The sequence below is a fragment of the Hylaeus volcanicus genome, unplaced genomic scaffold (assembly GCF_026283585.1).
Source record: "Hylaeus volcanicus isolate JK05 unplaced genomic scaffold, UHH_iyHylVolc1.0_haploid 12237, whole genome shotgun sequence".
NCBI lineage: Eukaryota > Metazoa > Arthropoda > Insecta > Hymenoptera > Colletidae > Hylaeus > Hylaeus volcanicus.
Genome location: NW_026533172.1, coordinates 793,833 through 814,805, shown reverse-complemented (window position 1 = coordinate 814,805; position 20,973 = coordinate 793,833). Strand labels below are relative to the sequence as shown.

The following is a 20,973-nucleotide window of genomic DNA, read 5'->3' as shown; positions in this document are numbered from 1 at the left end:
CAGACAAGTGTAGTAGGAACATATTTTTTGTTAAACTTTTTTTTTTTCAAAGCATTGGTGAGACATTAAACCAAACAAGTTGCTGTAATAAAACTAATTAAAAAAAATTCAATAGATGGGGAACGCACAACTTCCTTTTCGTTTGCCTGATGCACAAAAAAAAAATAAAGATAAACTTCAAAGTACTCCAATACCGCCTTCTTTTGGTCGAAAAAAGAAAAAGTTTAAAACAGGTGTAGCAGCCGCAAAATTTCCTATAGGTAATAAAGTGTGTTGATATTAAACATATAACACACTCGTCGACGCGTTTCTCAGTAACACCCAACGCTCGTTGTTTATTACGCAAATTGCGCCTTGAACGTATCAAGGATTATTTACTTTTAGAAGAGGAGGTATATAAAAAAATTATCACAAAACTTTTTGTAAAAATTATTTTTTGTGCGTGCGTGCTTTACGCCTTAGTTTGTAGCTAATCAAGAACAAAAAACTTCACTTGAAAATAAACAACAGGTATTTTTTCAAAAATAAATTATTTTTATTAAAAAAATAATGTTCTTTGTTTTCAAATTTATAGGAAGAAGAAAATAAAATTGATGAGTTGAGGGGATCACCTATCACAGTAGGAACGCTTGAAGAAGTTATTGATGATCATCACGCCATTGTATCATTAAGCCTTGGAACAGAATACTATGTGCATCTTCACACTTTTGTTGATCAAAATGCTTTAGAACCTGGCTGCTCAGTCCTTCTTCACAACAAAGTACACTTTAAAAGTCATTTTTTTATAAGAGGGGTCCTTATCAACGTTTGTTAACAGGTATTAAGTATTGTAGGTGTTTTACAAGATGATGTGAATCCTCTTGTGACTGTAATGAAAGTTGATAAGGCTCCACAAGAAACTTATGCAGATATTGGAGGTCTTGATCAACAAGTGCAGGTCAGCTCAGAAACTATATAAGCTGAATCATTTTTTTAAATGGTATCTCTTCACTCTTCTCATGACTAGGAAATCAAAGAAGCTGTTGAATTGCCTTTAACACATCCGGAATTATACGCGGATATTGGAATTAAACCTCCTAAAGGTAAGTAACCATCAAGTGTCTTTAGTCATTTCAACAACTCGTAATAGTACTATTATTGAATTTTTCTTCCTTGTAGGAGTCATTTTGTACGGTCCCCCTGGAACAGGAAAAACATTACTAGCTAAAGCTGTTGCTAATGAGACGTCTGCTACCTTTTTGCGTGTTGTTGGCTCCGAACTTATTCAAAAATATCTGGGAGACGGTGGGTGACACGCTTTTGTCTCATGACAAAGACAAAACCCAACACTTGGATACTTTGTTACCTTGCCTTCATTTTTAAAGGCCCTAAGCTTGTTCGTGAAATGTTTCGTGTTGCGGAAGAACATTCACCTTCCATTATTTTCATTGATGAAATTGATGCGGTTGGAACTAAACGGTACGCTTAAGACTATCTCACAGCATTGTTTCATAACACTTTAGTATTATATAAAATGATTCAAATACATTCAAAACAAACTGTTTCTATCCTACAACAACGTGATAATTTACGCGAAAAACAAGTGAATGTTTTTTTTTTCATTGCCATCACTCTTCTGTTTTATTCTTATTAAAAAAATATTAAAATGTTTCTTTACTTTACCAAAAATTCGTTTAGTAGTTGATTTTTCTAGCTTATTAAGAAAAACGGATTGTAAAGAATGTAATAATTAACGCTTTTGAATTAATAACAAAACTACTCAACATATGTTTTCTCATGTCAACATAAAACTCTTAGGTACGAGGCCACTAGTGGAGGTGAAAGGGAAATTCAGCGGACTATGCTTGAATTATTGAATCAGCTGGATGGATTTGATGCTAAAACTGGAGTAAAGGTTGGCAAACTCTAGTAAAATCACACCTTTACAAATGAATCGATCGACCCTACAGGTTATTATGGCAACAAATAGAATTGAAGCTTTAGATCCAGCATTGATTCGTCCAGGACGTATTGATCGGAAAATCGAGCTACCTCATCCTGATACAAAAACAAAGCGACGAATTTTTCAAGTCATTTTTTTAAATACATTCTATACTACAATTTCACCCTGCTATATGATGTTTAGATTCACACTGCTAAAATGACTCTCGCACCCGATGTTGACTTGGAAGAGTTTGTTCTTGCAAAAGACGAATTATCTGGAGCTGATATCAAAGTAAACTTTATTTTGAAGAGATTGAGTCAGCTCTTGTGTGTCGTGATGCAGGCCATTTGTAGTGAGGCTGGTCTATTAGCGCTAAGTGAGCGCCGCATGTGGGTTAGCCAGGACGGTACGTTCAAATATTTTCATTAAGAGAGAAAAAAAAAACTTTTTCACACCTTCGTAGATTTTCGAACGGGAAAAGAAAAAACACTACAACAAAAAAAAGGCAATGTTCCGGAAGGTTTATATTTGTAACCACAACCAAACAAACATCAAGGTTTTATCGTACATTTTAAGTTCCTAAATTCTTAAAGCAATATCTTTACCAATATTTTGGGGAAATTATAATATTGTTTTTACTGCTTTTTTGTTTTATGTTGGACATGGATAATCATTCCCATTATTAAACCTTTCAATTTTAGTCTACCAAATATTCTTTTTTAATAATCTTAAATCAGTACTAATCACTGTTTAGAACAAACAAAACAACGAAACATTTTAATTCGTGAGAAAATAAACATTTGTCATTCTACGCTCAGCTAAAAGAAACTTTAACAATTCCATTTTTCTATTTTCTTTAATAAGACCCACTGCTTTCCACCTTTTTGCGCCATTCTCCTGAGAATTATATTCAGGTTTTGCTGTGTTATTACTGAACATTTTATGGTTTTGTTAAATTATTTTACCTCCAAAGGCGTCTTTTCAACATGAACTAACAGATTTGCTCTTAATGAACCATTAGTAGTTGCCTTGTACTTCAAGAAAGCGCATATCTGCATCCATCAGCTCAGTATAATAAAAAGCTTAAAGTTGGCATCTCTGCTCTCGAATGCCACAGTAGTTTTTACAGTTGAACACATTCAAAATTTAAATACATTCTGTCATCGTGAACGTTCCTGTTTTTTTTTTTAATTATAAAATTATTGTAATCTTTCAACGGGCGTCTGGTGCCTTCATACCATCCCTGACAGAAACCTAGTAAACAAACTTTTGTTACCTTAGTAGAAAACTTGTTTTGAACATTAACAAAACGTTTTTCTTTTTTTTAAATTGTACTTTTCTTTAGATCCGCCATTTCTTACAAGATATGCACAAAGAAACCTTTTGAACACATTGGTCATCTTAATTAACTTTCAAGTGTTCTTACCGAAAAAATAAAGTATGTTTTTTTTTTTATACGACACAAAAATCCTAACTTGTACCATATTCTGTGCAAATGTCACTCCCCTTTGCATCTCATTATCTTACCTTACAAAACGCCCTTCTCTAATAATAACCAGTCACAAATGCTCTCTATGCAATCACTACGTTCTCAGTGCCACGCTAGTAGAGTTGTGACGCACTTTACTTTGAGAAACTGCTGATTGAAGCCCACAACCGTATTAAAAAAGTCGCGTTCGAGATTGTCACCAACCTCTTGAGGCAGATGACGAGGTTTCAAAACTTCCGGATGTCGCGGTGTTTTGCATCTTTATTTTTCAACCAGTTCTTCATCGATACTTAACAGAAAAAAGAGTACTACGAGTAACTACTTGTTTCGAAGGTTCCTTTTCCTTTTTTAACAGTAACACTCGTATTTTTTCAGTTTTAAAAAAAAAAGCTAAAAAGTACTGAAAAAACGCTGATAACGTTTTGCATACCATTGGAGCGCAATTTTTTATGAAGCCAGGCTATTGCACCGCTTAGCACCAGTGTATTACTAGCAAGCTCTAGTCGGTTTAATGCTCACGTTTCAATATTTTTTGATACAACACCTTGTTTTTTATTAAAAAAAACCGAAATTAAAAAAAAATTATTTTTTTTTTAATTCTTGATATTGAGGCGATTTATATTTTAAAGAGATTAGTCTTTTTTATTAGACCGACGTACTTTAAAAGAAACAGAATTCTGCATGTGACTCTGCCAATAAATAGTATCTTTTATACCAAACAAATCGTGTACATTTACAATAATTACATGTTATAATAAGTTTTGACTGTGGACAGTTTACACGTAAATTGTATGTTAAGGAATTAAATTTCTCAGCATGCATCAAAAAAACTTGGTCTTACTCATGAATATATTTGAAGTCGTCAAGTATGTATGATATTCATTTTTCAGGTGATTGTTAATATGAAAAACAAAGGTATCACGTTTCTCTTTTAAAAAATTGGATTACATTGGTTCTCGAACAACAATATTATCTGGCATAGGCTTCTTAGATCCAATAGCACCAGTAGGATCATATGGCAGCATAATTTTAACTTTAACTCCTAATACACCCTGACGCATCATAACAGCTCGAACTGCTTGATCAACATATTCACGAGCCGGTTCTCCAGTGGCGATCATATAGCCATCTTTGAATTTCATGCTTTTGGCGCGCTGGGCACGTAATTTTCCAGATACAACAACCTCACAACCTAGAAAAAAGAAATTAACAAGACTGCTTTTTGGACGAAGAAAACAAGGGAAACTTACCTTTAGCTCCATTTTCCATAATGTTACGTAAAACGCCATAAGCTGCTCTACGAACAGCTAAACCTCTTAATAACTTGTATCTCAGAGACTCAGCCTGAGCCATGGCGCATAAACCACGAGAAACAACACGCTCAGCAAGAAGTTCAACGGAATCCGGTGGAAATCCGAAACGTTTTTGAACTAAGGATGTCAGCTCTCGAATACGTCTACCCTTTTCTCCAAGAACCTCACGCGTTCGCGTGGCTCGTATGATGATTTCAGTTCTGAGTATTGAACGATTATATAATGTTTCCCACAAAAAGAAACATATTCTCACCTGCTTGGAGAAACGCGAACTTCAACACCAGCATAACCGTCTTCTGCCAACGTTCGAGTAAGAAATTCATTTAGCTCGGCTTCAAAAACTCCATCTTTAATAAACTTGCGTTTTTTCGAGATCTATTACACGAGAATCAAATGTTAAAACTTAAGATACTGTAAAAAATTCAATAGACTTCAATTACAAAACATTCTATGCGTTGCTTTGTTTAATATGTTATTTTTTCATGTCTTTACACCGTTAACACGCAAAGAAAAATTACATACGGTCTGCGTTGCCATGATATTTAACAAAGCCAGGCTTTAGAGTATCGAATTGTTTGGCAGAAAACTCGTGATTTCCTTACCTTTTTTCTCATGGCAAAATATAATAACATTCTCTTCTGTCCCGAACATGTCCCTAAAAGTGCTGTAGATTCCAGTTCCAAAAAATCTAGAAGGTCCCAAGGAGTAAGCGTTCAGTAGTTTTTTTTATTCGAAAAAAAAAGGTTTTGGTAAAATGCAACATGTTTTTGTTGTTGTGCTGAACACTTTCGATTAAACAATATATATTATGACATAAAACTTTATTGACAAAACACAACAGTAATGTAATTCAAATCAAAATAAATTGGTCATGGTTTTTTGCAGTCTTTAGTATCTGTAACAATGAATTATGTCGAACACATTATGATTAGCGACTTTCCTTCACGGGCACCTTTAAATCAATATTTTTAATGACTGTTAAAGAGAATTCGTCGTTATACGAAATGAAAAATTCGTTATTACAGGATTGTACACGAATTAACTTCACGTCTTCCTACATTATAATAAATGTAAACACATTTTTTTTTAAACCACATTAGTTCATGCTTTCTAATATCTAGTCGAGGTGCTATTATGCTAAGTCAGTTAAGATGTTTTCAATTTTTTTGAACAAAAAGAGAAAACAGAACGATTCAACGTACTGGTACTCTGGAACTTATTTTTAAAGGATTTTCCTCAGATTGTTGAATCAATTTACAAATGAATTGAGCATAAGTTTTGGTGACTTTCGTATCTTTAAGTGACGATGATAAAATTTTATTTTTCGACATTAATAAAACGGCTTCAATATTTGACCGTTGTTTGAATCGTTCAACAACAGTTTGAACCGATGTCAATGTAAGGGGTTGCAACATTTTTCGATAAAAAAAATATAATAATTGAATGTCGTTTTTATATTAATACAGGTTAAAAAATTACTCGAGTCACTGCTGTTTTTAATAAATCTAATTGGTCCTGGTACGAAAATGATTATATCAAAGGCAATAAAGTAAAGAAAAAAGAAAAAAATGTCTTAATATATATTCAAATAAAAGCTATGTTGTAACGTATTCGCTTATGGGAATGTCATCAAACTGAGTTATCACAGCTAGCATATTATTTGAAACATTGGGTGATTCGGGCTCAAGAAGAGTTTCACTTGCATCATGTTGTAAGGATGGATATGTCTTCTTTTTATTTGTTACTTTTACATGAAAAAATCGAATTTTGTTTAATAAGGATGCATTGTTAGAGGATTCTGAAGTATCTGTGGATGTTGTTTTATTTTGATTTTCATCTATGGATAAAATAAATTTGAAATTGTATAAAACGGATGTTTCCGTTTGATTCGTTGGATTTAACATTTTTGTTAAAGGTAAATATCTAAAAAGTACAATTCATAGCTATTTAACTAGAAGAACATTTATGTGACGACATACTGAAATAAATTTCTGTGTTTAAAGAAATTTTGAATGGGAATAGCTAAATCTTCAATTACATAATATTCATTATGTTTTGAATTTTTGGGAAAATAACCAGCCTAAATTGAGTTTAAAAGAATATATTTGTACAACATTATCAGGTCACACTTTTAAAGCCAGTACCTTCATAGAGTCTGGAACTTTATAATCGTTAAATAATTTATGACCGTGATAAACTGGTATGATTTCATCGTTTTCGCCATGAATAATAACTAAAGGTGTGTGAGGTGATATACCTTTAAGGAACTCTTCAGTATTCCAATAATCTTTAATAAACCATGTACCGATACTACTATAATCTAAAGAAACATTTGAAATACTCACATTATAGATTTCGAAAACGTACCGCATACTATTTTGTGTATAGATAAAAAGGGTGAATGAAGAACAAGACCACCTGGCTGTAAACCGACTTGAACTAAAGTACTAGCAAGCTTAGTAGCGGGACCTAAAAGCGGAATACTAAAGATATGTTTTTCGTTATTCAGTGTGTATTACAAGTAAAAAAAAATATCTGGCAATTCATTTTTTTATACTAAGTCGTCATGTTGTTTTCATGTGTGTAGAGTTTAGTAAATCCAAAGTAACATAGTTGAAGTTGATGGCTAACATTTAGAAGTTTGTGTGTGACTAAACTTTGATCTATTCGTTTATCATGAAACAATGGGAATACAAATTTACCTGTTCCTATAGAACGACCAAAAAGAATAATATCTTCAGAATTCGCACCAAGATTTAAAATCCAAAAAAAAGCAGCCAAACCCCAGTAGTCAATAGTCGACGGATTAACGCGTAAATCCGCACATAAACCATAACTTTCAAAAGAATTTTTGTTATGAGAATTAAACACCATCACATGAAAATTTTTGTTAAAAAAGTTTACCCAGGATATTCGATAGCTAAAATACAGCAATCCAAAAACAAGGATAACATTTCCATTTCTTCAAAAATGTCCACTAAATTTGTACTATTCCCTAGGAAAGGCATTAGCATTATAAGGAAAAGTCGTGGTAGCTTTTAAAAAAAATGTACCATGAAAATAGAGTAAAACACATCGGCGCCGCCCATTAAACCATAAGGCTGGGAATTTTAAATCATCGTCTACACCGTGGTAAGGAAGTCGACCTTTATGGTATTTCTTTAGGACGAAATTCCGTTGTTATATATAAACATTAACAAAAAAAAAGTAGAGGTATCATAAAAACTAGTGAGTCAATGTATTTACAAAACATGCAGGAGAAGCTTCAGAATAAAAAGAACCGGAGGGAATCCAGACGATATGAGATTGGGTATGGACGTTAGCATTGCTATGCTAGACACCAATACAAATTATTATGTAGAAACAATTCTTTTTTTTTGATTTAATTATTTTTACAAAACTTAAACGATTTTCAAAGTTTTTGAATTCATAAAAATAAAATTATTGCTTACTTTTTGTGCAGCAGTAGGAAATAAAATTGAATTTCCCATTGAAAATAACAAAGAAACCAAAATATTTTATTCTACCACACCCTATGCTATAACACTTTAACTGAAAGAAAATCTGTCAATGAAATATATTAAAAAAATAGACTGTCACACGTTAACCACACAATTTTAATAAAATTAAAGTTTCTATAACTTTCTTGTTTCAAGTTTTTTTTTAGTAATTGTCAGCTTTTTTAATAAAACAAAAACGAGTTTCCATAGGTAAAATGTTTTGCTAGTGCATTTGACACCATTTTACAGGTTTTGTTCAAATAAAAATGTTAAAACATGAAAAAAAAAAAAATTACATTTTAATAAAGCATTTGCTGTTGCTTGAGTTAATTAAAATCCTAATTTCTTCCGACGCCAATGACGTCGCTTAACATTATATCTACAAAAAAAAAGTTAGGTATTATTTGTTTATGAAAAATAAGTACCGTAGCTTATTCTCTGTCTTCATTCGAACCCAATGAGGTAATTGACGATTTTGTTTCATCTTTTTTCCTAAGCGTTTTTTTAATGCAAGTCCCTTGATTGCACCCTAAATGTCCAAAAAGAAAAAACGTCAATGTGTATATTAAACATCTATCATCAACTTAGAAACATCGTATTGTGGTTATATTTTTTACCATTTTTTTAGAAAAAGAGTCTTCCAAGAGTTGCAATAATACGCGAAAAGACAGGACTATCTTCGCAAATAAAATTTACTTTATCACTGCATGTTTCTGCCGTCCCAACGGGACAATTTTTTATAAAGAAAAAGTAGAAGAGAGAATGGGTCATTCGAAAAATGAAAACACGTCAGACGTTAACTTCTTTAATGGCTGCTCCTTTATTTTTATTACAAATAGAACACCAATGTGACAAACTCGTTGGAGATATAATAGGAAATCATTGGCCACATGTTTCCGTTCACAGCATGAATCTATTTTTCAATAGAATAACAGATAACTTTAGTTGTCGTAAAAACACGCGTTTTTTTAAAGTTGGAAGGTAAGAAAAGTTTTTTGTAAATCATGTGTATGAATGTTTTTATAATCTAAATTTGGAGTGGTGGATTATTTTTTGAACATACGTTGTGTTGTAAAGATGAAGTACTTTATTTCTTTTGTAAAAAACACTGAGAATTATGATGATTCAGTTGTAACTAACGTGGAAGGATGAAGTTGGAAAGGTAAAATATATTTTTGTTGATGGAGAGTTTTTATGCGACATAGAGGTGCTTCAATGGGTATATTATTATGCCTCCAAAACTGAACACTTTTTGAAAAGGGTCGCATATCATGGTGAAATACGTATCCATCACTACTTAGTTCTGAAAAAGGAAGTGGCGCATATTGGTGAGAAATTTTGTTAACAAGCTGATCGTGTGATGTTTTATTAAAAAGACTCAGCTGAATGGCTCGTTTAAAAATTTGCTTTTTTATATAAGCGGACCAATACTGAGTCCATTTTTCTCGATCTTCTATTATTGTCTGTTGAGGTGTTTGGTTTTTTACTAAGTTTACAGCAGGAATTTCATAAACTAAAGGTTTATGTACCAATACCAAAGCTTTCCTAGTGTCTCGTTTCCATTTCGTCGATGCAGTGCCCTCTTGTTCTGATGTGAATTTTTTTTTTTTGGAATAACGTACATGAAGTTCTTGTAAACAAAGACCATGGGTATCAATCTGATTACTTTGTGTTAGGATTTCTTTTAAGTTCCCCTCGGATACTTGAACTTTTGTCATTTCAGCCAAAGAAATTAAAATACCATCAATTCTTGTATATTGAAATCCTGCAGTAATATAATCAAGGATGTTGATTTGCTTTAAATGATCTTCTGCTTTAATAAGCAATTTCGCCGACCATGCTCTTTGGTATTCATAGTTTTTTAAGCACTTTAACGGCAAAGGTGTATAGATCCACTCATTGCCTTTCTGTTTTGTTTCACATAAAATACCTTGAACATAAATAACAACCTGTGGAGCTGATTCAGCTTGTTTTCTTTTCTTATGGAAAAGAAGCACTGTTATATTATTAGGCACTACAGATTTTGAAAAAAGAATAGCATTATCATTTCGATTAACGAAAATGCACGATTGCGTTAAGTCGTTTTTGTTTTTCTCTAAATCCTTATTAGACATCAATCCAAGTTTCGTATAGGGTAAATTATACCATAATCCAACCCAACGTAAAGATAATGTTTTGTAATCTGAACCATAGAACTCTGGTACAGGTGTATCAAAATGATTGGATGCAAAGACTACCGTGGAATGTATTTCATAATCCTCAATTATACCTCTTTCAATAAAAGAGTTTTTTTGTCGAAAAGAAGGCGATGTGACAACATTCTCTTTTTCTTTGTTTAACGTATTTCTAATATATTGCAATAGTTTTTTTTCATTTTTACTTTTAAAAAAAAAGTTGTTGCGAAACAAAAAATTAAATTGTTGAAAGACACTAGACAACCTGGATGATTTTTTAAACAGAGTAGAAATATTTTGTGACGTCTGCTCCTCTTCCGAAATATCATTTTTATAGTTTAATTCATGAAGATTTTTATCATCAAAAAAAGAATCCTTTAAAATTGAAAAAATACCAACATGATTTATGAGCCATTCAATATTGTTTAAAAATACTAATGAAAAACGTTCATCAAGTTCATTGTTACTGAAAAATTCTTCAAAAAAGAAAAATTCATTTTTCAGTAAGGAGCTTTTTTTCGTTGTTGCAGAATTTTGTTTCAACATAAGCTCACACGGCCTTCCCTCCAATGATGTACAAAACTTATAAACGTTGGATCGTGGCACCCGTTGTTCGCATTGAACATAAATATGGTCGTAAACCTCTTTTAAAAATTCTTCTGCTAAATTTACATGAATGTTAAGAGCACAATTTGTTGTTGAAATTAATAAAATAAATTGTAGGGTTTGCAATAAAAAAATCATTCCTTTTTGTACAACAATTAAAAATCCCTCAATTGTATTGTTCAACGTTCATCTCTCTCGCGACTGCTTTTAGTGTACCAAAAAGATGGTACGCAAAAGAAATTTATAAAAAATTAAAACAGCATGTATATCACAAGTATTTCTTATTTTTTTATAAACAATTTCATGTAAAAAAATATTATGTAATCCTGGTAAACAATTCTGCAAATAAGCGGTAAAACAATTCAGTATATAAAAAGATTTTAAAAGTTTAGCTAATTAAACTGTAACGTAAAAGGAAAAAAATATGTCACCTAAATCAGGAATTTTAACTCATGAAGAAAAAGAAGCTTATGAGCGGATTAATAAATCCCTTGCAATCCAAAAAAAATCCTTTGAAGACTATGTTTCTAAACTTTCTTTACAAAATCTTCAATGTATACAAGAAACCTGTGACGCTTTACAGCTTAGCATTGATATCAAAACTGGAAATATTTCTTACAAACCTTCTTTTCAACCGCTTAACTTGACCTATGATATATGTTATGTTCGCCATGGTAAAACTGAGGGAAATACGGAACCGCGAGTTTTTCAAGTAATTTTAAACATTGTTTCTTCTTATATAAACAAATAAAGTTTTATTTTTCTAGAATGTAATACTTTAAAAATATTTTATGTGTGACAGGGTCAAGTAGACTATCCTGAAAATCAATTAAATCATGTTGGAGTTCAACAAGTGAGTGGTTTAATACAGTTATATGTAATAAATTCTTTAATAACACTATAGGCTGAAGAAGCTGCTGTTTTAATGGAAACACTTATTAAAGAACAAAACTGGTTACCAGATGTCATTATTCTGAGCCCACTAAACCGTGCTATAGAGACAGGCTCTCATTTCTATAACAATCATAAAGAAATACCCACGGTTATTGTACCCGAAGCAGCGGAAATATGTTTCGGATGTTGGGACAATATGCGGGTATGTCCTACTGAAATTCAATGTTATCTTCATCTGAAACACTTACTATTTTAGGTCATTGATATACCTCCAAACTCGCTATGTCATCTATTTTATCTTGACCAAAATGCGCTTGTTCGTTCACCGCAAGCCTCGACCATTAACGAAAAAACACGTCCAGACGGGTATTATAAAACAGGAAATCAAATACCAGCTGAAAGTTTTCTCGACGTCCTTGTACGAATGAGAAAAGTTTTGATCTCTCTGGAAAATAACAAAAATATAAAAAACAAATCCAATCAAGGGCTTCGACCTAAGGTTAACTACTTTTATCTTGTCTGACTTTTTCCTTACTTTTTTATAATTTTCTTCTTTTTTTAGGTTCTCATGTACGGGCATAGTATGGCAGGTGCTGCTGTGTCTATTTTGATGGGTCATGGTCAATATATTCAGCAGTCAGCAAACTCTTCGAAGCATCTAGGCTTTGACGGGCAATGCATCATGAAACATGCAACACCAACGTTGCTTCTTCCTAAAAAACCATAAGAAGTGAGCATTGTTTGTTACATGATGGAATTAAATTATTTTTTTTAGAAATAATTCCCGTACTGAACAATGTTTTGTTCTAAAAGAAATTCAATAATATATTTTTAATGTTTCTTAAACGATGTAGAAAAAAAATTTTAAATAACTCATTTTTTTTTATTCTGCTTTAGCTTATTAATTGCTCCTCAAATTACTTACAACTTTAATTTTTGCTTACAGCCTTTTAAAACAATATTCTTTTGCAACCGAAAAACATTTTGTCGTCTTGAATCTTTTTTAATTCAATTTTAGGATTGTTAACATTATGCGTTATTTGTCTTTTTTTTTATAAAAATGGTAAATTGCATAGGTAGAACAAAAAAGTTTTATCTATCTGTTTGTTGTAACGCGTACACTTTTAAATTAAATAATGTTAAACTTCTTTATTATAAAAAGACTAAAAACTTTTACGCAATGCGACTAGACAAAAAAGACTGGTGAAATTCTATCACAGCCATTTTAAAAAAAAAAATTTGAATTGAATTAATGTTGTTAAAAAACACTTAGGTAAGTTCTTTTTTTTTAACCTGAAATTCAGTGTTTATTTTAATTTAAACAAATTTTACATTCGCTGATTTTGCTCATTTTTAAAAATAAATTTGTGTAGCTAAACATATCAATTCTTTTTTTAGGCGAAAAATTTTCTCCAATATGGATAACTAATTTTTTAAAGTTACTAGAAATCAACTTTTTCTTTGTTGATCAAAAGCGTCACCAGTTGTGTACAAATAAACATTTTTTACACATAACCGTATCATGAACGCTTAAGCCGCATCACAGAGAGTTGTTGTTTCACTAACATCATTTGCACGCGGGGATTAGACGATGCATTGTATGATAATAAAGTTTAGTTTCCGTTATTTCAATAAGTCACATTTAATAAAAATTAAAAAAAAAAAAATTTCCTAGACAAATATCTAGGACAAATCCTATTTAAGAGAATTTTATTGAATCATTGAGAATAGATGGGTAAGAAATTTCTTTACAAAATTTTTAACATGCGTAACTGCAGTAGATTATTTAATTAAACCACGCTGTAAACAAAGGATGTTAAGATCAAATAGGAATTAGAAACACGTGCAGCAAGTCACGAATCAAATTCCTTGCTGGAAGCGGCAAGGGAGATGGGTCAGTAGAGAATGGACTAAGACGTCATTGAAATGGAAAAAAACAGAATCGGGAATTTGTTGTATTTTCATGAAAATAAAAAGGATTTAAAAAAAAGAAAACCTCTATGAAAAATCATTCAACAAAATCGTTTTTTTAAATAAGCAATTTGCCATGGCACATATCAAGTAAATTTAAATGAATAACGACGCTAAGAAAAGTGTAGAAGGATTTTTTAACAGCTGCTCAATTTCTTGTAATTCATATAACATACTTGGCAATCTCTTTGTAGTAACGGAATACGTGTCACACTTGTCTCCATTTTAAACTCCGTTTGGATGTATTGTTTTTTGTTTGTTGGTAGTCCAAACTTTAGACATGTGTAGCGTGAAGGGCGGCTTGTAGGAATAGACGAACGGAAAACGAATCGCTTGGTTTTTTTTCAAGAAACAGAAAGTATTATAAGGAAAATATAAATTCATTTTTACCATAGGTTCACAAGTATCTACGTGAGGTTTTTCGTGGCTTTGTTTTTGAAAAAACAATCCCTCAGAATTCCTTTCGTGTAATTTAGAATCAGTTTTGCTTGTGACCCGTTTGAATGATAAGCATTTAATACTACCTAAAAGCCATGTATGCATAAGAGCTTGAGATGCACTATAGCGCTTAAGCGGATTTCTAAAAAAACGTAATATAATAAAACCAACAGAATATATGCATTTGACCGTTTTACTATGTGTGACTAACTTTTCTAATAATTTTGATATAAGATCACGCGCATTTATTGAGATATTCTTCCACACCACAGGATCATAGTATATCTGACATCTTGTAAGACAAAGTAAGTATAGGAGATGAAATTCATAAGGTTCCCATTTCCTTTAGTGTATTCAAAGAAGCTGAGCTAATGATTACTTTTGATTTTTGTACAAAGTTGTTGATGGTGAGTCACCATGGGAATAGAAAGGTGCGGTTCCTGTGAGAAGACAGTACAAAACAACTCCTGCGCTGAAGACATCGGCGGATGACCCGTATGTTTGTTTTGAAATAATTTCTGGTGCTAGTAAAACAATTGGTAAAGGATGTCAGAAAAAAAAATACTAGCCTTACCTACATAACCCGGAGACCCACATCGCATCCTGCTTCTTGGCGTATTAAGAAAAGTACTTAATCCGAAATCAATAAGTTTGACGCTACTCGGATCATTTGGATCATGAAGTACAAGATTTTCTAGCTGAAACGTTGAAAAATGTTTTTTAACAGTATTTGAATAGTAAACAATCAAACATATTGAAGTGGAATTCTAATTAAGAACAAACCTTAATATCACGATGGATGATACCTTGTGACTCAAGATAAGCAAGAGCAGAAAATACACGGACCATTACAGCTCGTGCTTGGTTTTCAGAAAAGAAACCTTAAACGATAAAAAATGAAACATGAAATTATTTTTTGTTATGACAAGAAATTAATGGTAAGACTACCATAGCGTTGAAGCCATCTATAGAGATTATAGCCAGGTAAATATTCCAAAGCAAGATAGTAAAAAACATCTAAATACAAAAAAAAAAAAATCGGTACATTAGGATTTGTATGTAGAAAACTCGAACCATCCTGAAAAGCTGTTTGAAGTTTGACAATGTAAGAATGATCAAGAATTCTTAAAATGTTAATTTCGCTTGGTCCTGTGGATTCGTGATGATTTAACGATACATGAGAATTTTTTTTAGGAATAGCTTTAAGAACTAAAGGTTGCGATGTGTAACAATGTTTGGCTTCAAAAATCTGACATGAATTACAATGCGATAACAAAAACAGCATAAATATCAACAAAACATCTTTTACCTTGGTAAAACATCCTCCACCCGAATTATAATGAATTTTTGATATAGAAAAAAGACTACTAATTGAAACCATTTTAACTTTCAAAACTACCATACGCGATAGCCACAAAAAATAATCATTTTCTAAAGTTTTTTCTCCTTGTTGAGCGGCGGAGCATTGAAATTCGAAAACTCCAGTAAATGTAGATAAATACAAACAAGGACCTTCTCCACTACAAATGCCTGTAACTATATAGGCCCCTGTTAAGGGAACATCAAATATGGAATTGACAAGATCAAAAATATTAAAACAATGTAACATAATAACCGCATTAGATGATTTCTCATGGTTTTGAGAAGAGTCAAAAGAGATGGAAACATAATGGGTTTTCCCATTTGTTGAAGGAAGCATATAGAGCCGGGACATTGAAGAGAAATTCGTAGGATAATGAATAAAATTACAATGGCTTGCGCTTGCTTCATTCTTTAACGTGAAGATGTCGTGGTTTTGATCGAGATTTACTTTAGATGCGCTTTTAGTGTAATTAAAGTCTAAGTCTGTCGGAAAATTGAGCGATGGTGTACACGAGAGGAATTTTTGTGTACACATGGAAACAAAATTTACAAATGTTCTACTTTACTAAATTAATTAAAGGGGTTTTTATTACAAATAAAACATTGTGGTATAGGAAGAAAAAAATGATCAGGGAAAAATAAAACGAGAAATGAAACAAAAATAAAAATGCCTTTTATGATGATGGAGTCGGTTACATATAAAAATCTAAATGAAATAAGCGGCTTGTCGAACGATGATAACTATTAATTATCTATTAAATAAAGTATAAATAATTTTTCCAAGTGATCAAATAACTATAAAATTACTATGTTAGAAAAAAAGTTAGGTGGAATTTAGATAAGCTACTGAAGGTATAGTAAAAAAGAAATTCATACACAAATTCTTGTTGATAAAAAAGTTTTTTAAAGGATTGACAAAATTAAACACATCATCTTATATCTGCGAATAATGAACATCTCTACTATTATTTTCAAAAACATGATGTAAATTCTTATACCTCTTTTTCTTAAATATCGAAAATAATGTATAATGTTTTAGCGTGAAAACTCGGTAAAAGAATAAAAAATAATTAATTGTAGCGGACTTAATATTCTATAACGACTAATATTCTTGCTTCAGACGTTAAATAAAGTAAATGTATCTACAACTTGAGTGCATAAAGATTTTTTTAATGTATAGAGTAATTACTCAATTTTTATATAGTCAACGTTAATTAACAAAAGCGAAATTAAAACAAAATTATAAAATGTCTCAAAAAGCTATATAGTAGTTTAAGAACTGTTTTTTCTCGTATACAAATATATCATAACACGTGAAGAAAAATATATTTTTTTTTGAATTGGTAAATTGAAAAAAAAAATTTTAATTTATTGAGACCTAGTGGTTTTGTTGTTTGCTTTTTTGTTACTACATACGAATCAAAAATTATTCAAACACAGTCGTTATCACTATGTAAATTACAGTAAATAAGTAATTATGAATGAGCGCAACCTTTCAAGAAATGATTAAAAAAGATTTAAGACACATCCTTTAAGATGATCAGACATTGACCGATATGAAAGATAACCGAAAAGTTGAAAATACAGAACTAATGATTTTCAGCAAGGAATTATAGTTTAAAACTAGAACAAATAATACCTATGAATTTCTTGACACAATATTATCGATTTGACTACTACGTTTACATATGGTACTTTACACTGCATTAAATAAATCGAATTGTCTGGTGATACAATATCCGCATGTAGTGTAAGTTTCCTAATATTAGTAGGTGAAACAGGTTGTCATCGATTTTCTCGTAGAGATGCTTAAGGAACATAAATTAATATACATTTACTGTGAAATGCTTTTACGTTTTGTAACTGTAAAAAAAAACATTATGTATATACTCTAATAAAAAAAGCTCATTAAATAAATTTAAAAGAATAGTGTTAATTAAAACGTTTTCCTTTTAATTAAAAAAATATGCCCAACGAACTCGTTGAGTCAAATAATAATTTTAAAAATATAATGAGTAACAGAGGAATAAAAATATACTCAAAGATTCTTTTTGCCTTCATAATTTCGCATTATGCTCTACTACATAGGGTTGTATTGGAAAAACAAAGAAAGAAACACAAAAGGTAACGTTTACGCAAAGAAAGAAATCGAAAGGAAACTAGTGAAAAATAAGTTTCCAAAGAGGATGATGTATAAAGTATTTACATGTGAAACAGTAAAATAATAAAAAATATGTGCTGTAGCATGATATTTGGTAGCAACACTAAAAAGAAAACCAATATGTTATTTTTTATATATCGAGAAGAATAAAAAAGAATTCCTTGATAACATTACAACTTCTAATAATCCGTGTATAATTGTAAGTTAGAATAAAGCTATTTAGAAAAGTTAAAGAACATTTTATTCAGTATCTTTATTGAATTGTATTATTTCTCAATTTCATACCATATAAAAGAAAAAAATTTAGATTCATACAACTACCATTGAACCGTATTTGCTTTTACGTAGCTTGAAATAAAATGATTAGAAACGCTCATTGAACAATTTTACTAACGTATCCAGAAAATGGCAAGCAAAACAATAACATGTTCTTACATTCCGGCTGGACTAGCCGCAACAATTGACAAGGAAATTATGTCAGACGTTTATGGGTATTCCGTAGAGCAGGTAGTAGGATTGTGAATTTTAAGACTTTTGTTCACCTTTGTATGATTATTACTAATTGGGTAGTTAATGGAATTGGCTGGTCATAGTATTGCAACGGCCGTATGTTCTCTTTCAATACCAACCAACCGCATTCTGTTTCTGTGCGGTCCAGGGAACAATGGAGGAGATGGTAATATTTTAGACAGAAACGTTTAATCTTTCATAAAATTGTTTGTATGCAGGATTGGTTGCGGCACGGCATTTAAAGCAGCGACAATGCGATCAGTTTGAATCAAATGTTACGGTGTTGTACCCAAAAAAAAATTCAAATGATTGTCTTGTTCAGAATTTATATTCTGTAAAGAAAGGTTCATTACAAAAAAAAATATCTTTTTATGATTTCTTTTGTAGCGCTTATTGGATCAAGCGGAACACGAAGGGTGCAAAATTATTACAGATATTAAAGAAACGTCATCCTCAATAGGTAACTTCATTTGTAGTTGACTTTGTTGTAATAATTTAAGAAATTATATTAATTGTAAAGACATAATAACGGGTTTGAATTCTAACTTTGACATTGCTGTGGATGCATTTTTCGGTTTTGGATTTAAAGGAAGTATGAGAGAACCTTATAACAGTATAATACAAGTCAGTGACATTTTTTTTTAACAGAAAGCTTTTAAAGTTACATTTGAAAAAATATATTTTAGATATTAAACGAAACTACGCTTCCTATCGTTTGTGTAGATGTACCGTCTGGCTGCAACGATACTCCAGGTAAATTTGTTGTATTAATTTTAAAATACCGGATATCAAAATTTTATTAGATTTATGTAGTACATATGTGACAAAACCTTCCATGATCGTTTCTCTGATGGTACCTAAGCTATGTACGAAATTTATATTGGAAAGGCCTGAGAATTCTACATGCATTCATTATCTTGGTCAGCCAAATTTACCCAGGTTAGAATAAATTTTTTCTAACATAAAATTTTAAAACATGTTTGTTTCTCCTACTACTATACAGACATTATAAAGACAAGTATTCGCTTAACGTTCCTCGCCGTGTTCACTCTAGTAAACATCTTTCATATTTCATGATATAGTATTTTTTTTTAGATGACACATCCATTATTCGTCTCAATCCATGAAGAGTATCAGTCTAAATTTTTTTAAAATATATTTTTTTTTCCTTCAATGTGTTTTCCGCATTCATGAAACACTCAATTTATTTTCTTTTTAAAATACTTGCGTGCTGCTTTTTAAATTTTTACATGTACTGTGACTTTATTGATGCAGCTGGACAAATTAGAGGAAACTAAAACTAAGAGTATGTTTTCCGCTGCTACAAAACATAATGGAATACAACTTGATAGAATTGAAATCAACCCGCCTGTTTCATCTCATCCTGTTGATTTAAAAAAAGTTCTACAGACATTACATAGTAAAAGTAATACTTTGATCACTGAGAAGTGTTTAGAAGAAGCTAATTTTCTTTCACCTAAAAAATGTAATACCGAAATTAAAACAAAGAAAAAAAAGAAGTTAGAAGAAACCGCTTAAACGTTTCATGAAGTATAATTTTTAATTTCCCATAATCATTGACTTTTGAAAGCATTTTAAATAAATATAAAAATTTATAAAAATACAAATTTATCAAAATTCATAAATAGGAAAGAAGTACAGAAGACATAATATTATCTTATTGACTCTTCAACGTGATATTTTTCAAGAAAAATCACAGTTTTCTTACTCATCGGTCATGTATTTATAGCTTAAAAATTTCGCTTCCAATTGTGAAAAAATTCTTGATCTTTATTTAAAGTTATGAAACAAAGAAAATGATCATAATTTTAAGCTAATAAGCATTTTTTTTTTCTTTCCCAATAACTGAATACATAAACGAACGCCTCATTTGGTGTCTTTCACATCGTTTTTGATTTAGATTGTTCACAAATGTGTCATAGCGTTAAAAGTTTAAATAATTAAGTAATTGAGAACGAGAAGTTAAATATATGAAGTCTTAAAAGTGCAACGTTCATTAAAGAAACCGAGTATGTCACCCCGTTTCGAACAGGGGTCGATACTATATTGGTATTAAACCTTAATTCGAGTGCTTTCAATATTCTTTTAACATGAAGATACCCTCGTCGTCTTTTTATTACAGAATCAAGCGCGCAGGGTGAGTTGCAAACCAATTTTTATCTATACCCTTTTTTGTGTTTTTCTTAAGTTTCGTTACTAAAAAATACCGATAGTTTAATATTCGTTTTCAATTACCATTTTACAAAAACCTCTCTAGAAAATTTAATTTTTAACTTTTAGAAGCAATTTTTGAAAGGATTTTTAATTGAACATGATAACAGGAAGTGAAAACGGAAAAACTACACAAATATAGATATATATACACACGCAAAGAAAATATTGTAATTGTAAAAACTTAAGAAAAAAAACTACAAAAGATTTTTAGAGGACACTGTTTAATAATAATAGTAATAATGAAGGGCGATTTAATTTAAAAAAAGAGCAAAATCTATCCCATTTAAAAGCACTTTTTTTTTCGTCAAGAAAATTTAAATAATGTGAGATGTATTGAAGAAATCAATGTAATTGAGACAAAATTGATGTCTTAGAAAAATGACTAAATTTTAAAGA

General features: G+C 31.0%; 6 protein-coding genes and 3 long non-coding RNA genes across 14 annotated transcripts; 4 read left to right on the top strand and 5 right to left on the bottom strand.

Annotated features, from left to right (window-relative positions):
* Positions 1-5: 5 nt before the first annotated feature.
* Positions 6-3,305, top strand: LOC128883941 (26S proteasome regulatory subunit 4-like). Its single transcript, XM_054136839.1, has 13 exons — positions 6-260; positions 316-392; positions 463-510; positions 575-760; positions 818-937; positions 1,007-1,082; positions 1,159-1,284; positions 1,365-1,458; positions 1,798-1,894; positions 1,950-2,069; positions 2,126-2,215; positions 2,267-2,330; positions 2,388-3,305. Exons 1-13 carry the CDS (start codon positions 116-118, stop codon positions 2,456-2,458), a joined length of 1,314 nt encoding a protein of 437 aa, XP_053992814.1. The 5' UTR covers positions 6-115; the 3' UTR covers positions 2,459-3,305.
* Positions 1,763-2,246, bottom strand: LOC128883947 (uncharacterized). The gene is made up of 3 exons (XR_008459171.1): positions 2,107-2,246; positions 1,948-2,037; positions 1,763-1,883 (listed from the first exon to the last, which is right to left on the bottom strand). It is a non-coding gene; the product is annotated as an uncharacterized LOC128883947 (long non-coding RNA).
* LOC128883945 (uncharacterized) lies at positions 2,286-4,088 on the bottom strand. Its single transcript, XR_008459169.1, has 4 exons — positions 3,452-4,088; positions 3,351-3,411; positions 2,493-3,304; positions 2,286-2,413 (listed from the first exon to the last, which is right to left on the bottom strand). It is a non-coding gene; the product is annotated as an uncharacterized LOC128883945 (long non-coding RNA).
* A 59-nt stretch (positions 4,089-4,147) lies between these two features.
* On the bottom strand, positions 4,148-6,072 carry LOC128884226 (uncharacterized). Its single transcript, XM_054137460.1, has 5 exons — positions 5,929-6,072; positions 5,249-5,780; positions 4,980-5,101; positions 4,664-4,926; positions 4,148-4,605 (listed from the first exon to the last, which is right to left on the bottom strand). Exons 2-5 carry the CDS (start codon positions 5,261-5,263, stop codon positions 4,358-4,360), a joined length of 648 nt encoding a protein of 215 aa, XP_053993435.1. The 5' UTR covers positions 5,264-5,780; positions 5,929-6,072; the 3' UTR covers positions 4,148-4,357.
* A 249-nt stretch (positions 6,073-6,321) lies between these two features.
* Positions 6,322-11,248, bottom strand: LOC128884224 (protein ABHD13-like). 2 transcript variants are annotated; one of them, XM_054137458.1, is made up of 11 exons: positions 8,844-11,220; positions 8,652-8,755; positions 8,179-8,605; positions 7,973-8,059; positions 7,780-7,885; positions 7,631-7,721; positions 7,429-7,562; positions 7,094-7,195; positions 6,871-7,046; positions 6,706-6,806; positions 6,322-6,649 (listed from the first exon to the last, which is right to left on the bottom strand). In XM_054137458.1, exons 3-11 carry the CDS (start codon positions 8,215-8,217, stop codon positions 6,322-6,324), a joined length of 1,164 nt encoding a protein of 387 aa, XP_053993433.1. In that variant the 5' UTR covers positions 8,218-8,605; positions 8,652-8,755; positions 8,844-11,220. The 2 variants fall into 2 exon arrangements, 1 of the variants encoding a protein (XP_053993433.1); XR_008459289.1 differs by lacking the exons at positions 6,322-6,649; positions 6,706-6,806; positions 6,871-7,046; ... (3 more) ...; positions 7,780-7,885; positions 7,973-8,059 and having other exon boundaries at positions 8,443-8,605; positions 8,844-11,248.
* LOC128884227 (uncharacterized) lies at positions 6,505-7,455 on the top strand. The gene is made up of 4 exons (XR_008459290.1): positions 6,505-6,641; positions 6,849-6,965; positions 7,115-7,247; positions 7,314-7,455. It is a non-coding gene; the product is annotated as an uncharacterized LOC128884227 (long non-coding RNA).
* An 18-nt stretch (positions 11,249-11,266) lies between the features above and the next one.
* LOC128884225 (mannitol-1-phosphatase-like) lies at positions 11,267-12,630 on the top strand. The gene is made up of 5 exons (XM_054137459.1): positions 11,267-11,718; positions 11,809-11,859; positions 11,911-12,102; positions 12,157-12,399; positions 12,463-12,630. The coding sequence occupies exons 1-5, from the start codon at positions 11,431-11,433 to the stop codon at positions 12,625-12,627; spliced, it is 939 nt and encodes a 312-aa protein (XP_053993434.1). The 5' UTR covers positions 11,267-11,430; the 3' UTR covers positions 12,628-12,630.
* An 842-nt stretch (positions 12,631-13,472) lies between these two features.
* LOC128883755 (calcium/calmodulin-dependent protein kinase type 1B-like) lies at positions 13,473-17,563 on the bottom strand. 3 transcript variants are annotated; one of them, XM_054136438.1, is made up of 11 exons: positions 17,311-17,555; positions 15,619-17,260; positions 15,384-15,558; positions 15,258-15,326; positions 15,093-15,190; positions 14,884-15,007; positions 14,689-14,833; positions 14,521-14,601; positions 14,262-14,451; positions 14,048-14,203; positions 13,473-13,984 (listed from the first exon to the last, which is right to left on the bottom strand). In XM_054136438.1, exons 2-11 carry the CDS (start codon positions 16,204-16,206, stop codon positions 13,958-13,960), a joined length of 1,653 nt encoding a protein of 550 aa, XP_053992413.1. In that variant the 5' UTR covers positions 16,207-17,260; positions 17,311-17,555; the 3' UTR covers positions 13,473-13,957. The 3 variants fall into 3 exon arrangements, with proteins under 3 accessions (XP_053992413.1, XP_053992414.1, XP_053992415.1); XM_054136439.1 differs by having other exon boundaries at positions 13,473-13,898; positions 15,619-17,544; XM_054136440.1 differs by lacking the exon at positions 13,473-13,984 and having other exon boundaries at positions 14,062-14,203; positions 14,262-14,331; positions 14,396-14,451; positions 15,619-17,563.
* Positions 17,564-17,928: 365 nt separating this feature from the next.
* LOC128883868 (NAD(P)H-hydrate epimerase-like) lies at positions 17,929-20,363 on the top strand. 3 transcript variants are annotated; one of them, XM_054136705.1, is made up of 10 exons: positions 17,929-18,031; positions 18,235-18,339; positions 18,403-18,508; positions 18,561-18,676; positions 18,730-18,802; positions 18,863-18,966; positions 19,029-19,095; positions 19,146-19,281; positions 19,346-19,395; positions 19,438-20,363. In XM_054136705.1, the coding sequence occupies exons 2-10, from the start codon at positions 18,238-18,240 to the stop codon at positions 19,467-19,469; spliced, it is 786 nt and encodes a 261-aa protein (XP_053992680.1). In that variant the 5' UTR covers positions 17,929-18,031; positions 18,235-18,237; the 3' UTR covers positions 19,470-20,363. The 3 variants fall into 3 exon arrangements, with proteins under 3 accessions (XP_053992680.1, XP_053992681.1, XP_053992679.1); XM_054136706.1 differs by having other exon boundaries at positions 17,936-18,031; positions 18,181-18,339; XM_054136704.1 differs by lacking the exon at positions 17,929-18,031 and having other exon boundaries at positions 18,043-18,339.
* The last annotated feature ends 610 nt before the right edge of the window (positions 20,364-20,973 follow it).

What these genes read in the sequence shown, in the direction of transcription:
- LOC128883941 (XM_054136839.1), top strand. Translation starts at nt 116, where the DNA reads ATGGGGAACGCACAACTTCCTTTTCGTTTGCCTGATGCACAAAAAAAA. An exon ending in AGCCGCAAAATTTCCTATAG is followed by an intron (nt 261 to 315) that starts GTAATAAAGTGT and finishes CGCGTTTCTCAG; the next exon opens with TAACACCCAACGCTCGTTGT. An exon ending in TGGAATTAAACCTCCTAAAG is followed by an intron (nt 1,083 to 1,158) that starts GTAAGTAACCAT and finishes TCTTCCTTGTAG; the next exon opens with GAGTCATTTTGTACGGTCCC.
- LOC128884226 (XM_054137460.1), bottom strand. An exon ending in GTTCGCGTTTCTCCAAGCAG is followed by an intron (nt 4,927 to 4,979) that starts GTGAGAATATGT and finishes TTCAATACTCAG; the next exon opens with AACTGAAATCATCATACGAG. An exon ending in TATGGAAAATGGAGCTAAAG is followed by an intron (nt 4,606 to 4,663) that starts GTAAGTTTCCCT and finishes TCTTTTTTCTAG; the next exon opens with GTTGTGAGGTTGTTGTATCT.
- LOC128884224 (XM_054137458.1), bottom strand. Translation starts at nt 8,217, where the DNA reads ATGGGAAATTCAATTTTATTTCCTACTGCTGCACAAAAA. An exon ending in TATACACAAAATAGTATGCG is followed by an intron (nt 7,047 to 7,093) that starts GTACGTTTTCGA and finishes ATGTTTCTTTAG; the next exon opens with ATTATAGTAGTATCGGTACA. An exon ending in AAGTTCCAGACTCTATGAAG is followed by an intron (nt 6,807 to 6,870) that starts GTACTGGCTTTA and finishes AACTCAATTTAG; the next exon opens with GCTGGTTATTTTCCCAAAAA.
- LOC128884225 (XM_054137459.1), top strand. Translation starts at nt 11,431, where the DNA reads ATGTCACCTAAATCAGGAATTTTAACTCATGAAGAAAAAGAAGCTTAT. An exon ending in CGGAACCGCGAGTTTTTCAA is followed by an intron (nt 11,719 to 11,808) that starts GTAATTTTAAAC and finishes TATGTGTGACAG; the next exon opens with GGTCAAGTAGACTATCCTGA. An exon ending in GATGTTGGGACAATATGCGG is followed by an intron (nt 12,103 to 12,156) that starts GTATGTCCTACT and finishes TTACTATTTTAG; the next exon opens with GTCATTGATATACCTCCAAA.
- LOC128883755 (XM_054136438.1), bottom strand. Translation starts at nt 16,206, where the DNA reads ATGTGTACACAAAAATTCCTCTCGTGTACACCATCGCTCAATTTTCCG. An exon ending in TCATCCATCGTGATATTAAG is followed by an intron (nt 15,008 to 15,092) that starts GTTTGTTCTTAA and finishes TCAACGTTTCAG; the next exon opens with CTAGAAAATCTTGTACTTCA. An exon ending in TGGGTCTCCGGGTTATGTAG is followed by an intron (nt 14,834 to 14,883) that starts GTAAGGCTAGTA and finishes TTGTTTTACTAG; the next exon opens with CACCAGAAATTATTTCAAAA.
- LOC128883868 (XM_054136705.1), top strand. Translation starts at nt 18,238, where the DNA reads ATGGCAAGCAAAACAATAACATGTTCTTACATTCCGGCTGGACTAGCC. An exon ending in ATGGGTATTCCGTAGAGCAG is followed by an intron (nt 18,340 to 18,402) that starts GTAGTAGGATTG and finishes CTAATTGGGTAG; the next exon opens with TTAATGGAATTGGCTGGTCA. An exon ending in GGTCAGCCAAATTTACCCAG is followed by an intron (nt 19,282 to 19,345) that starts GTTAGAATAAAT and finishes ACTACTATACAG; the next exon opens with ACATTATAAAGACAAGTATT.